At 44.5% G+C, this 14759-nt stretch overlaps 1 protein-coding gene across 1 annotated transcript; it reads right to left on the minus strand.

Moving 5' to 3' along the window:
- Nucleotides 1-2615: 2615 nt before the first annotated feature.
- On the minus strand, nucleotides 2616-12924 carry LOC114048707 (cilia- and flagella-associated protein 157-like). The gene is made up of 9 exons (XM_027869799.1): nucleotides 12759-12924; nucleotides 11351-11622; nucleotides 8081-8234; nucleotides 7301-7568; nucleotides 5486-5616; nucleotides 4403-4553; nucleotides 3353-3537; nucleotides 3044-3212; nucleotides 2616-2892 (listed from the first exon to the last, which is right to left on the minus strand). Exons 1-9 carry the CDS (start codon nucleotides 12911-12913, stop codon nucleotides 2803-2805), a joined length of 1575 nt encoding a protein of 524 aa, XP_027725600.1. The 5' UTR covers nucleotides 12914-12924; the 3' UTR covers nucleotides 2616-2802.
- Between the last annotated feature and the right edge of the window lie 1835 nt (nucleotides 12925-14759).

Consider the following 14759-nt stretch of genomic DNA (forward strand, 5'->3'; position numbering starts at 1 on the left):
TCCATCATGTTTCAGCCAGACTGACTTACTTGTTCTTTCTTGTGCAAGACAGTCCATCTCTCACCTCTGGGCTATTGCCCAGGCTGTCCTCCATGCTTGGAGTGCCCTTCCTGCCCCACTCTGCCTCTTGGAATCTCTAGCTCCTTTCAAGGTTCAGTTCAGGTGCCACCTTCTATGCTAGTCCTTTCTTGATCCCCTAGTGATTAATGCAAATCCCTCCAGAAATTACTTTATATTTACTCACTTATGTGCATGTTGTATGTCCCCTTCCCTCAGTAAATGGTAAGGTCTTTGAAGACATAGTAATAATGATAGTAATTGTTCAGTCGTGCCCAACTCTTCATTGACCCCATTTGGGGTTTTCTTGCCAAAGATATTGGAGTGATTGCTATTTCCTTCTCCAACTCATTTTACAGATGAGGAAACTGAGGCAAACGGGGTTAAGCCACTTGCCCAGGGTCACCTAGCTAGTAAGTGTCTGAGGTCAGATTTGATCTCAGGTCCTCCTGACTCCAGGCCTGGCACTCTATCCACTGCACCATCTAGCTGCCCCAAGTAATAGGAATACCTAGCATTATATTGTGCCTTAAAGTATGTAAAATGCTTTACAAATATGATCTCATCTAATACTTACAACCACCCTGGCAGGTAGGTGCTATTATCATCCCCATTTTACAGATAAGGAAACTGAAGTTGAGATGGATTAAGTGATTTCCCCAGGGTCACACAGCTAGGTCTAGGAAGTGTCTGAGGCAGGATTTGAATCCAGGTCCAATCATCTACCCTCTGGGCCACCCAGCCACCCGTAGACCTTCAACTGAAATGAGACAGTAGATGTGAACACTCTAGGGAAAGTTCAAGGTGGTTGTGCAAGTGTAAGGCGGTCTTGATTTCCCTGTGGTCAGTTCTTTACTGGGTTTTTCTGAGTGTCACTGGTTAGAGCAGACAGTCTGGACAACTATAGGCAGCCATAGGGCCGTGATGCATGGTGCGTTGCCAGCTGTCCTGGCAACAGAATATTAAGTAGAGTCACAGGGTGGTAGATTTAGAGCCAGAAGGAGCCTCAAAGTTACACAGGTAAGTAGCAGAGTTGAAATTTGAACCCAGATCCTCTGACTCAAAATCCAGTGCTCTTTCCACCGAATCACACTGCCTCCCAAGTAAGACTCCAGGGAAAGAAGAAGCACCAGGGCTGCATAGATGGGGCTCCTGTTCACCTCAGGAAGGCCCAACTGTTGCAGCTCCTCCAACCCCACCACAGCTCATAAATGCCAAATGGGCACATTGTGGGCCAGGCTAGTGAGAGAGCAAAGATTAGGGGAGGCCCCCTTGTCCCTCAAGGGAAGAGGAGCTACTTTAATTAGTTACTGTGTCCCCCAGCTGCCAGGGAAAGGTCACTGACAAAGGGGCATAGAGTGTAGTGTTTTCAGTATTTGAGATGGGATGTAGAGGGTAAGGTTTGAACTGAAGTCTCTGCTCCCTTTGTTCCCCACAACCCTTCTGTCTCTCTGAGAAGACAAGATGTATGAGCTAGTATCAAGGGCATCCATCCGTTATGATGCCTCATGGGATAGACAAGCAGCTCCATAGCAGAGACTATCTAGGAAGCCAAGCAGTACATGAGGTGAAGGACTGAAGACCCCTAAGGTCCCACTCCCCACTCTGAGAGGCAGGACCCTACCAGAGTTCAACCTTTGTTCCACGAGTGGCCAGCTTCAAGACCTCTCCCAATCTGGACCTCACTTTGCCCACCTGTAAAATGACCAATAACCATTTCTCCACCTACCTCACAGTGATGTTGGGAGGAGAAACCACCAGGTGTGCAGTTTCCTGGCAGCACCCTCCATTAGAATGAAAGCTCCTTGTGACGAAGGATTTCTTCATTCTTGCACCCCCAGCCCCTAGCCTAGTGTTGGGCACATAGGAGGCATTTACCAAATGCTTGTTGATTGGGTGGGGCAGTGCGGCACCTATCCTCCCCCTTCCTTATATATGCTCTGATTTCTGACACTTGGTCTTTCTGGGTTTGCCTTGAAAGGAATCACAGAAGAGTCACAGTCCTTCCTTAGTTGATTCAACTCAAGTGTCTGTTTTCCTTTGTTCTCCCTGAGACAATGTGGTGTTACCTATCCTGACCTTTCTAGGTGCTACACCTTTGCCCAGGGGCTACCCTCCATGGAGAGACCTCAGTCTTGAGGTAAGGTTTTGAAGGAGGCTGAAAGAAGGGGCCTGTCTCCTGGCCCAGACCGTTTTTAAGGGGAAGTATGACTCAACTGTTCCTGGTTGGCACTGCCTGACATTCTAAGAAGCACTAAGACCTCCATTTTCTCACTCATTGATGGAAGGTCCCTCCAAACTCTCTCTGCCCATTGGAGCTTCATGAAGAGTTCCTTCCATCCTTTTGGCCTGGGAAGAGGCTCATCAGTCTCTAATGGTTGGCCCAATCTGGGACGGGTTAGCAGGGAGGTGACTCATGAAGCAGTCTTGAGCCCCTCTAGGAAAAAGTAGGATCTCCTTGCCTTAAGGCATTCTCAGCTGGCACCATATCATAGGCAGGCACCAGGGCTTCTAGATCAAGAGGCACAGTGCTCCAGGGCAGGGGAGGGGAAGGGCTCAGGCGCCAGCATGGATTCTCTTCCATTCCTGTGTAGTAACCATTTTATAAAGCATTTACCTTCTCTCCCACCCTTGCCCAGGAAATGAAGATGAGGCCACCAAGGTCCAAGTCTGCATTTCTTCTTCATGCATTTCTTCTTTCACTTCCCTTTTTGAACAGAGGGCCAGGGAATGGGGAAAGTGGTGCTATTCCTGCTGTCCCCCCACATTAGGGTGCAGGTGAATAGCTGGCATGCTGACCTGCTTGATCCCTCTCAAAATTCGAGGACCTGGAATCTGGAAAAGGAAAATTCAGGGAAAGGGAGAGGCCTGAGCTCTGTCCTCTTGCCTCTTCACCCCATCCCTTCCACATATCAGAAAACAGCTGCCCCTGGGAGGGTCCTCCCTTTTTGTCCTCAACCTCATGCTCACTCCATCATTTCCTCACCTCAGGGCTGCTGAAGGCTTTAACAGGTCTAAGGTTTCTGAATGTAACAGCATCTTGGCCATCCCCGGTGGTTGAAGGTGGACGGGGCACCAGGCCCAAGTCCCCAAGCCTGTAAGGCTGAATGTTGGCCAGTTGCTGGAGCAGGGGTTGGGGCTCAGGCTGCTGACAACTGAGAGGAAAGAGGATTAAGAAGACCACAAAAAGGAGCCCACCTGTAAGACCCCTCTCCCCCAATTGTGCATACTGTAAGACCCAGCCCAAATCTCTCCTCCTTCTTAAAGACGACTCTAAAGCCAGATCACCACTCACCTCTCTTCAATAGTCATCAAGGACTGGATTGAGGGGGACTTGATTGAGGGAGGCACAAACTCGGGGATATGGGGCCCCACCACCATAGCCTCATTCAGCATAGCCAATAGCTTCCGAAGCATCTCCTTCCTCCCCAGCTGGAACAACATGTCTACCTTGCCAGCCTCAGTTTTCTCAGGGCATACCTGGGGAATGGGAATCAGGAGGAAGATAAGCCCAATGTTTGGCCTTATGAGCTCTCACCAATTCCCTCACTCCACCTGCCTCCATCTGCACAGGTCTGCGTGAGTATCACAGCAGTGAAACTCAGCACCCATCTCACACACAGTGAGACACCAGTTTGGGTGCTTGGATTGCATCCCAGACCAGGGTTATCTCCTTGTGGCACATGAGGAAACTGAGGGCAAGAGATGGAACATGACATGTTTTGTGACATGGGTCAAATCACTCCCTATTTCTGGGACTCAATTTTTTTAATCTGCAAAATGGGGAGGTTAAACTTGATAATCCTTAAGGCTCCTTCCACCTCTAGCATTCTATGATTCTAGACAGGAAGCGACTTCTCCAAAGTCATACAGGGAGTTAATGGCAGAGACGACAGCAGAATCCAGGCCTCCTTGAGCTTCCCTTTCCTCTATGATGAGAGCTAAATGAGATGAAGGGTGTGAGAGCGCTTTGTCCACTGGAGCTGCTGGGAGTAGCAATGATGGTGCATTGAGTTTGTTCAAAGGGCTGGGACTTCCCCCTGTTACTCAGTATCCCATTTCTGGCTCATTGACCAATAGCCTAGGGGCATGTTGTGTGGTGTGCATTTTTTTTCTTTCTTTCTTTCTTTCTTTCTTTCTTTCTTTTTCTTTTCTTTTTTTTTTTTTTTTAGGCAATGGGGTTAAGTGACTTGCCCAGGGTCACACAGCTAGTGAGAGTTATGTGTCTGGGGCTGGATTTGAACTCAGGTCCTCCTGAACATGGTATACATTTTGTATTGAACAGTTCTCCTCTGGGATCTTAGCCTTGACTGGCCACACCTCGAGCACGGGTCTACACATTCACCTTTAGCAAGTCCTGGAGGTGGCGAGTGGCTTTGGTCAGCAAAACCTCCAGGCTTTGTCGATTAACCCTCTCCTTCTCCAGCTCCCTTCTCAGTCTCTTCCCCTCAATCTTCTGACTATTCAGTTGCATCCTCAAGCTCTTTATCTTGTTCCTGGGGATCCGGGGACAGAGGACCATGAAGGAGCTGGCTTGCCATCCACTGTAACCCCTCACCCTGCAGTAGATAAAGTGCTGGACTTGGAGGTAAGAAGACCCCGAGTTCTAATCCTTCCTCAGACACTTCGTAGTTGTGTGACCCTGGGCAAGTCACTTAACCTTTCAGCCTCAGTTTCCTCATCTGTAAAATGAGGCTAATAAAGCACCTATATCCTAGGGCTGTTGTGAGGATCAAAGAACTTTGCAAACCTTCAAGTACTATATAAACACTAGCTATCATCATATAGCTATTATCACCATTACCACCATCATTACTATCATTATCATCATCGTCATTATTGTAATTATCATCATCGTCATTCTCATTATGTGGTGATGATGATGATGATGATGATGATGATGACAATGGTGATGATAGGAGGAGTATGGTGGGCTGTAACTAAGTAGGAGCTACACTCAGGGGCAGCTGCATTAGCCAGGATCAACACCTCTCAATGCTGCTTCTTGACTATGAGAGGGTACACAAATGGCTTGTTCACTCCCTGTGTCTAGACTGGTCTGGAACCGCCTCTGGTTAAATCATTATTCTTAGAGCTAGAAGTGACATGAAGAGATCATATATGTCTGTCTCCTACATCCCAGAGGAGGAAACAGAAGCCCAGAGAATGGAGGTGTCTGTGTCCAAGCCATGCAAAGTCTGTAACGGGGTCAAGGCTGGAGTCAGATCTCTTCACTCCCAGGTTAGTGGCCTCTCCATGGCCCCATCCTAATATTCTCCCAATAAATACTTGGGGATTCATTGGTTAGTTACCCCATGTGAACAGAGCTCTGGCTTCTTCCGCTAAGTACTAAGTCTGTTGGGGTGAATTTTCCACCCACCCCACACCTCTTCTTCACTCCCCTGGAGTAGGGGTAAAGTCATATTACTTTAGCTCCTCATTATCTCCCTCCACCTGCTGAAAAGCAATCTCCGCCTGATTCAATATTAGCTGAAGCTGGTCAGCTTCAATTTCTGCACGCTGCTGCTCCTGGAACTTTTCAGAAAGAAGTTGGATCACCTAGGGGAGAAAGGAGAGGCCAAGAGACAGTGACTGCATGAGCAACAAATGTGACCTGCTCCCATCCCTGGGTAGGTTGAGATCTTCTCAAGGTGGTTTACAGGGTTGAAGCAAATCATATTGTGCTTTCTCCATGTCCCCAGTGTATATAATAATTTAAATACATAGGTGTGTGTGTCTGTGCATACATTTATTTAACAAATGAATGTTGTTTCCCTTGCCTAAAAGAAGGCCCCCCATCTGCCCAAATCTTCCCTATTCTTTAAGTCCCACTTCAGTGAAGCCTTTCCTGATGGCCCCAGCCCTTCCTGGTGTTCTTCCTGCTCTCCCTTTGCATTTATCTGCACTGTTTATTTAGCACCTTGCTGTCTTGTGACATCTCCTGTATTGCCCTGTCAAGTTATCTCTTGTACTCTCTAATATGTAATTCATGAGTCTTTCCCCCCAAATAGGCCTCTAAGCTCCTTGAGGTATCAACAATCTTTATACAGAAATAGTTCTATTACCAAAGAGGACGCATCCCAGTGAGATACATCCAATCACAGAACCAGAATAGCCACATGACATCTCTTTGGATTTAACAGGTGGTTTAGAAATGTGGGAGGACAAAGGAGGGCCATACTGTCCTAGTACCTGCCTTGTGAAGAAGAGGAAGTTTTTTAAAAAGCTATATGCCCCCCCCAAAAAAAATTGTGATTGAAAGCTTTGTTACCAGAAGTGGAAATAATGCAGACGACCTAGGAATGAGTTCTAGAACTTTAAATAAGAGAGGTTGGCATGAAAACATTATGAAATATGAATTCAGACTGAAATGTGACTGCTGGGAAGGTTCCTGGCATGGAGATCATCATCTTCCTTCCCTTTTAGATGGATCTCAATGATCAGTCATTAGGTTACAGCAATTTATCCTCCAGGCCAGACTGGGCTCATTTAAACCCTAAGAATTGAATTAAAATTCTCTGTAATGTACCAAAGGCCAGTTACACAGATTCTAGAGTTTGTTTTCTGGAGAAAAACCTGGTCCCTACTGTCCTTGTTTACCCCCTTTATTGGGGAAATCACCCAAAGTACATGGAGGAGGACTTTTGTACAGACACTGATCTTCAGGCCAGGAAGTTTCCAACTCACTAACTCTTTCAGAAGATGGAAGAAGGGATGAAGGCGGGGGAGGGAGAATGGAAAAGAGAGGAAAAAAGAAGGTGGGACCCTTTTTGCGTTTCCCAAGGATAGTTTGATTATTCTCATTACTTGAAGCCTGTCAGTACCTCTGTAGTGGACAGCTCCCTGGCAGCCACCGAAACCTTGGATGTAAATTTTAGTTTTTAAAGATGCTCAATTTCAGCAGACTTTTGTTGGCTGCCTCCTCTGTGCCAAATACTGTGCCAGGCACTAGGGTAGATTAGAAAAAGTTGTAGGACACTCTTCCCTAATTTCATTCATTTAGGTAGTACTGTATTTCCTGTATCCCTGACTCTCCCATAGCACTCCTTCCCCCACTTCTAACTCTACTTCACTGCTGCTGGGGGGGGGGGGGGGGGGAGGAACTAGTCCTAAAGAAAAAAAAATTCTCTCTTCACTCTGTCCTTACCCCAGCTTCCTTAGCTTTATCAAGAATTCAGTCCTCTGATAAACCCTCCTTCTAGGACAAGGCTTCAGTGTACATACAGGTCAGAACCCTTCTTACTTTGACATGAGTGAGGCTATTTTTGACCATGGTCTTCTCATCTCTCTCCAGAAGGGCCAGTTGTTTGCACAGCTCCACCTTAGACTCTTTCAGCCCATCATTCTCCTTTATCTGCTCCAAGTTTCCAGAGTTTATTTTGGCCAGATCCAGAGCCACTGTCACATTCTCCCGAATAGCTCTCTTTGTTGTCTCTGCCATCTGGGAGCTAGAAAACCTTCGAAACTCAGCTGCCACTGTGTTTATACGATGGATTATGTCCTTCCGAAGTCTTTGTAGAATAGAGAAAAGGACTAGTATGATGCCCAGGGCCTTAGGAATTCTTGGAATTCAATTTCAGATCCCTCTTCCCTCAAGCCAAAAAAAAAAAAGAAAAAGAAAAAAGAAACCCTGGTCTCACTCAGGCCTGGGATTTTCTGCTGATGTTCTCCAATCTCATGCCTTACAAACTGGTCATGGAGTTATGGAATCATAGACCATCAGAGCTAGAAGGAACTCCAGAGAACATTTAGGCCAATACCAATCCTTCATGGATGAGGAAACTGAGGCCTAGCATATACACAGGCTTATGCAAGGTTACACAGCTAGAAAGTAAGAGGTAGATTTCCCCAAACTCCTATTTTAGTTGCCTAAGCTTAGATGACAAGATCTCCTACTGGATCTCTTCTGATCTGGGTGAATAACACCAGAACCATTTAGAACCCTCACTCTTTTATTTCACCCCATCCTGTACCCCCACCACTCCCATCCCCCAACCCACCATTACCAATAGGTGGTTCAAACCTTTCTTTATCCATCAAAGCCTTCCTTTCCATGTGGCAAACATAGGACTTGTAGTCATCTTGCTGCTTCTTCAGCTGATCCTCCAAAAGGGAAAACTTGGCCAAGAGATCAGCTTTCTGGAATTGGAACTCCTCTAGGGCAGCCAGCTTACCCCCTGCCCGGAAAAGACTTGTAAGCAAGTATGCCCCAGCACCCTCAAAAGTCTCCAACTGGCCTGAGGGTGGCCTGGAGCATGTGGAATGATTCACTCCTGGGCACAGGCTCCTCAGGCAGAATCCTTCTCAGCAGCCCACCTCCACCGCTTCCCAGCTTGTTAGCGACCTGGTTTGGCCCCACTGATCCAGCCATGTTTGCCACAGCTTCCTAACTCACACCCTCTGCTTCATGCAGTCTTCCTAGTCTTCTCTGTGCCTAGCATACTCAGTACCTTTTTGTTTTTTGCCCAGTCGAAACCTCCCCCTTGGTAAGCCCTCTCTCCTTTTCTTCCATTTGTTTAGAGTAGACTTATCTTTCAAGATTTGGCTTAAATCCCACTGTCTCCTGTCTACCGTGACTTCCCCCTTTTCAGAAATCTAGAATACGTATTCAAGATGTGGCTGATTGACTTCAATATCCAAATGAGTGCCGTCCCCTTCAAAGTGGTTTCCTTGGGGAGCTGTACATTTATTTGAATGATCACTTGTCCTGTCTCCAGTCCAACCCTCACAGCCATTGTCCTGGGAAGCAACCCCTGTGTAAATGTGGTCTGGTAACTCTTTCTGCGGGTGCTGCAAGCACAGCTGCTGAAGATCCCAAAAAGAAAGTTGCCACCAAATCCCTGGCATTACCAAGTAGTTCTACATCCTAAACTGATATGAATTCATCAGTGGAAATGACATGAAAGATGGATGTGTGTGTGTGTGTGTGTGTTTGTGTGTGTGTGTGTGGTAAAGGATGTGTTGCCATCTGCTTTGATGCTCTACTCGAAGAACCATGGGACCTCTCCATGACTTTCAGCTAAGATGTGCTGTACGTGTCATCTCTCCTATTAGAAGGGGGCAGAGCTGCCTTCTTTTCCCATTGGTAGCCCTAGCACTTACAGAACGGTGCCTTGCACATAATATGTGCTTAAGAAGCACTTTTTTTCATTCATTTCATTTCATTCTTTCATGTGGACATTGATTTTATTATTTATTTATTTATTTATTTTTAGGCAATTGGGGTTAAGTGACTTGCCCAGGGTCACACAGCTAGTAAGTGACAAGTGTTTGGTCTGAGGCTAGATTTGAACTCAGGTCCTCCTGACTTCAGGGCCAGTGCTCTATCCACTGTGCCACCTAGCTGCCCCTGGACATTAATTTTAAAACACACTTTAGAAACTCCTCTTAATGAGCAGAAATAGAGCTAGTTCCAGAGCCGGAAGATCTAGGTTCAAATCCCAGCTCTGACCTTTATTGCCTATGTGACCTTCAACAAATCATTCAACCTCCCCAGGGCCTCAATTTCCTCATCTGCAAAATGAGGGGTTTGGAATAGATGATCTCTGAGATCCCTTCTAGGTCTCTTTATATGATTTATGACCATAAGGTTTAGAGCTAGACAGGCTTATCTAGTGTAACCACCTCATTTTATGGAGGAACAAGGATCAAAAAAGGTTACGTGATCTGTCCAAAGTCATACAGCTAGTAGTAAGTAGAACTTTTATATGTACCCATATCCTCTGACTCCAAATTAAATTCCATGCTGGTCTACCATGCCATGCTGATCTTTAGACATTGTAGGACTCTTTTTATTAGCTTCATTGGTGGCAAATCATCATCTCTTGAAATTTGGATGAAAATAGATATAAGTAATTTATAATTATGTCTGATGAAAGAAGTGGTAACTGGACTAGGTCACGTATTTTGGGATCACAAACAAGACGCAACTTTTGTTTCAACACTAATTTTTTTTGTTCCAAATCACTGTTGATTAGAGAAATGCAAATCAAAACAATTCTGAGGTACTACATCACACCTATCAGATTGGCTAACATGACAAAACAGGAAAATGATAAATGTTGCAAAAGATGTGGGAAAATTGGAACATTAATACATTGTTGGTGGAGTTGTGAACTGATCCAACCATTCTGGAGACCAATTTGGAACTATGCCCAAAGGGCTATAAAAATGTGCATACCCTTTGACCCAGCAATACCATTTCTAGGGCTGTATCCCAAAGAGATCATAAAAGTTGGAAAAGGTGTACATGTACAAAAATATTCATAGCAGCTCTTTTTGTGGTGGCAAAGAATTGGAAATTGAGAGGATGCCCATCAATTGGGGAATGACTGAACAAGTTGTGGTATATGAATATTATTGTGGTATGGAATACTATTGTGCTATAAGAAATGATGAACAGGCAGACTTCAGAAAAACCTGGCAAGACTTGTATGTACTGATACTGAGTGAAGTGAGCAGAACCAGGAGAACATTGTACAGAGTAACAGCCACGTTATGCCATGACTAACTTTGATAGACTTAACCCTTCTCAGCAATGCAAGGACCTAAGACATCTTCAAAAGTCTCATGATGGAAAATGCTATCCATGTCCGAAGAAAGAACTATGGAGTTTGAATGCAGATTGAAACACACTATTTGCTCTTTTTTTTTCTTCTATTTTGTTTTGTTTCTTCTTTCTCGTGGTTCCTCCTATTGGTTCTAATTCTTATTTACATGACTAATGTGAAAATATGTTTAATAGGAATGTATATGTAGAGCCTATATCAGATTGCACACTGTCTTGGGGAGGGAGGCTAGAAGGAAGGGGGAGAAAATTTAAAACTCAAAATCTTATGGAAGTGATTGTTGAAAACTAAAATTAAATTAATTAAAAAACACTAATTTTTTAAATTTTTATTCATCAAATGGCTCTGAAGGCAATCCTTGAAGAGGATTCCAGAAATGATTTAAGCAATGGCAGCCTTTCTGAAATAAACTCACAGTTTCTCAAAGGTGACTACTTTGACAGGGTACTACCCCTTGAGATGTCTAAGTTCTGGTACATTTGTTAAATGATCACATTCATTATTTTCTAGTTCCACTTCTTTGAGTAAGAGTTTGGCATTTAACATTTTCTGGTTTACTGTGTGTTTCTTAAGTCCTTACCTAGATAAGTAATCACTCTTGAGGTCAGGGATCTGCCTTTTCCTCCTATCTCATCCATGGTGTAGCCTAGGTCGGTGGCTGAATTTCTTGGAATCATTCAGTGAAGATGTTATAGTGGCCTGCCTGATTTGGGCTCTTCCCTTACCTAAGATTATATTCTCCATGGTGAGCTGGTCTTTGGTCTCCTGGAACTCATGGCGTACCTGGGCCAGCTGGGCCTCAAAGGCATCTTTCTCCATCTCTTTGGAGATCTGCAGCCCCTGCAGCTGAGAATTAAGGTCAGCGATCTCATCCACACGTTGGTTAAGAGTTCGTTTCAGGAAGGAAACAACCTCCTTTTTGTTATGAGCCAGCTGGTTAAACTCTTCCTGCAACACTTTGTCCTGCTGGAAGAACTCATCCCACTTCTTTTTGTACCTGAGGAAGGAGGCAGGTAAGGGTTGGAGGAGCAAAGTCCTTTCCTGCCATATGGTTGTTAAGAGCAAGAACAAGATGCTTAAGGGAATAAGGCTTCAAGAGAGGCTGTCTACAGGCTCCCTACTGATTTTTCCTACCCATTCGGGAAGGAGACAATGAGCAAAATGTGTAGGAAGTAGGGTCATTGATGCTTTCTTTCTACGTCCTGGGAGAAAAGCACAAGAAGAAAATAGCAGGTCCAAGGATGCCATAAGTATACTAGAGATCAACATGTGGCTTTAATATTAGCAGCCTTATAGAGCTATGAATGCAACTCTTCAGAATGGAACTTTTCAAAGCCAGGGCCAAGCTGATTTGGAAAGAGTCAAAGAGATTTATGTGTATGTGAAAGAGCAGGTGTCTACCTGCTGTGATTGCAGGACAGCACCACACTTTCCAAAAACTCTCCTCTGGCCTATGACCGATACCTGAGATGCCATCAATCATAATCTATCCCTGTGGATTGCCCTACCCATCCCTTGTACAATTCAAACCCCTCATTGAAGGGCTAACACACCAAGTCCCCATTACTTCAATATAAACAAGCTTTTCAGAAAGCTGAGGTTACTCAGTCACCCTAGGCAGAGGAGATAGAGGTGCTGAGTGGTGGGAAAGGGCTCAGAAAGAGGAGCTTGGATAACCCTAAAGTCAGATTGTCAATGTCCCACTATGGCCCAGAGCCCTTCCAGGAGCCAAGCACAGTGATCACCCACCCCTGGACTCCTGCTTCCTGGTCCTCAGAGCTGCCCTCTGGTACTCCCTGGACTCCCTAACACGCTGGTATTCAGACTGTTAGAGCTGAAAGGGCCCAGGGCTGCTATCCATCCCAACCTCTTCATTTTCATTTGTATAGATGGGGAAGCTGAGGCCAGGAGTGAGGGGGTAAGACTTGCTCAAGGTCACAGAGTTGGTTGGAGGCAGAGCTAGAGTTAACACCCAGGCCTCTTGGCTCCATATCCAGGACCCTTCCCACCAGAGCCAGGAGGAGGACCTAGGGCAGCCCCTCCCTCCCAGGGGCCCAGCGTCTGTTGCCCCCATTGCCCCAGCGGACTATGGAACCCTGGCTGGCTGTTGTCTGGGCCTCCTGACTCACTGACCTGTCAAGCCGATTCTCCAGGTCCCGGATTTGGATGTGGTAGAACTCCCGGGTCTCTGTTACGACTCCTTCGATGGCCTTAGTAGCTACCTGGATATCTGTCTTCTTCTTCTTCTTCTTCTCCTTCTTGCCCTGTCCTTTTTTCTTAGGAGCCATGGCTGACTGCAGCTACTGCTCCTTTAAAAGACCAAGCTGTTGCTAAGGAAGCTGCCCCCTCCATACATAGTAACCAGCGGAGAAGGAGTTGAATTTAAAGGAAACTTGACCTCCAAGTTGGGACTGTGTTCATTAGTACTTACTTTCCTATACCTTCTCCTTGCCTCACTTGAATATGCAAAAATCTCTCCCTTGCCTGCATTTTCTAATCCTCTGCATTCCCACAGATGCTTCCTAAAAAATCAGGCATTCATTATCTGTCATCTGCAATAGCCTATTTTAAAAGATTTTTATCTTATTTGTATTTATGCCTTTTGTTTCTATAGCACAACCATTTTTAAACACAGTGAACCATCCCTTGTAACAAAGATCTTATTTTTTCCCTTTTTTATTAATTTATTTTGATTTATCAACAATCACTTCCATAAGCTTTTGAGTTTTAAATTTTTCTCCCCCTCCCTCCCCAAGGGGGATCTGATGTAAGCTATACAGATATATTCTTATTAAACATATTTTCACATTAGTGATGTTGTAAGTAAGAATTAGAATTAATAGGAGGAACCACCAGAAAGAGGAAACAAAACACAACAGAAGAAAAAAAATAGCAAATAGTATGCTTTGATCTGCATTCAAACTCCAGAGTTCTTTCTTTGGATGTGGATAGCATTTTCCATCATGAGGCTTTTGGAGTTGTCTTAGATACTTGTATTGCTGAGAGGGGTTAATTCTATCAAAGTCAGTCATCACTTAATGTGGCTGTTATTGTGTACAACGTTTTCTCCTGGTTCTGCTCACTTCACTCAGCATCAAACCATACAACTCTTTCCAGGTTTATCTGAAGTCTGCCTGTTCATCATTTCTTATAGCACAATAGTATTCCATTATATTTATATATATCACATTCACAATTATGATAACTATCTGTCTTTTTTTCCATCCTTCCCCCCCCCCCCGTTCATGCTTTTCTTTCTCCTTTCTCCTTTTCCCTCCTCACTAATGTTTTGCTTTTGACCACCACCTCCGCCTCCCTCATTCCCACCTCCCTTCTATTAGCCCCCTCCCTTTTCTTTCTCCTTTTGTCTCCTACTACCTATAGGGCAAGTTAGATTTCTATCCCTAACTGATTATGTTATTCCCTTCTTAATCCAAATCTGATGAGAGTAAGGTTCAAACAATGCTCATCTCCCTCCCTTCTTTCCCTCTGTTGTAATAGGTTTTTGTGCCTTTTCCTGTGATGTAATTTACCCTTGTCTGCCTCCTCCTTTCCTTTTCTCTCAGTTCATTTTCTTTGTTAGATCAGATTAATTCACTTACTTGCATCCATTTAACCCATTTGATTAGATTTTTTTCATCATCACATCAAAGTCAATTTATACCCACCCCCTTTATGTATACCCCTTTAACACGGTGTAATAACAATACAGTTCTCAAGAGTTACAAGTGTCATCTTCCCTTGTAGGGACGTAAAGAGTTTGCCCTTATTAATAACATGTTGTTTCTTTTTGTCCCATTTACCTTTTTATATCTCTCTTGAGTCTTGTATTTGAAGATCAAATTTTCTGTTGAGCTCTGGTCTTTTTATCAGGAAGTTATGAAAGTCCCCTATTTCATTGAATATCCATCACCTCCCCTGAAAGATCATGCTCATTTTCACTGGGTAGTTGATCCTTGGTTGTAATCCAAGCTCCTTTACCTTACAGAATATCATATTCCACACCCTATGGTCTTTTAATGTAGAAGCTGCAAGGTCCTGTGTAATCCTGTGGTTCCATGATATTTAAATTGTTTCTTTCTGGTTGCTTGCAATATTTTCTCTTTGACCTGGTAATTTTGGAATTTGGCTACT

Source organism: Vombatus ursinus, unplaced genomic scaffold (genome assembly GCF_900497805.2).
Source record: "Vombatus ursinus unplaced genomic scaffold, bare-nosed wombat genome assembly UNPS02014793.1, whole genome shotgun sequence".
Taxonomy (NCBI): Eukaryota; Metazoa; Chordata; class Mammalia; order Diprotodontia; family Vombatidae; genus Vombatus; species Vombatus ursinus.

Coding starts and splice junctions, on each gene's coding strand:
- LOC114048707 (XM_027869799.1), bottom strand. CDS start 12,913: ATGGCTCCTAAGAAAAAAGGACAGGGCAAGAAGGAGAAGAAGAAGAAG. Junction 11,623..12,758: donor CTGGAGAATCGGCTTGACAG/GTCAGTGAGTCA, acceptor CTCCTTCCTCAG/GTACAAAAAGAAGTGGGATG. Junction 3,538..4,402: donor ACCTCCAGGACTTGCTAAAG/GTGAATGTGTAG, acceptor CCCATTCCCCAG/GTATGCCCTGAGAAAACTGA.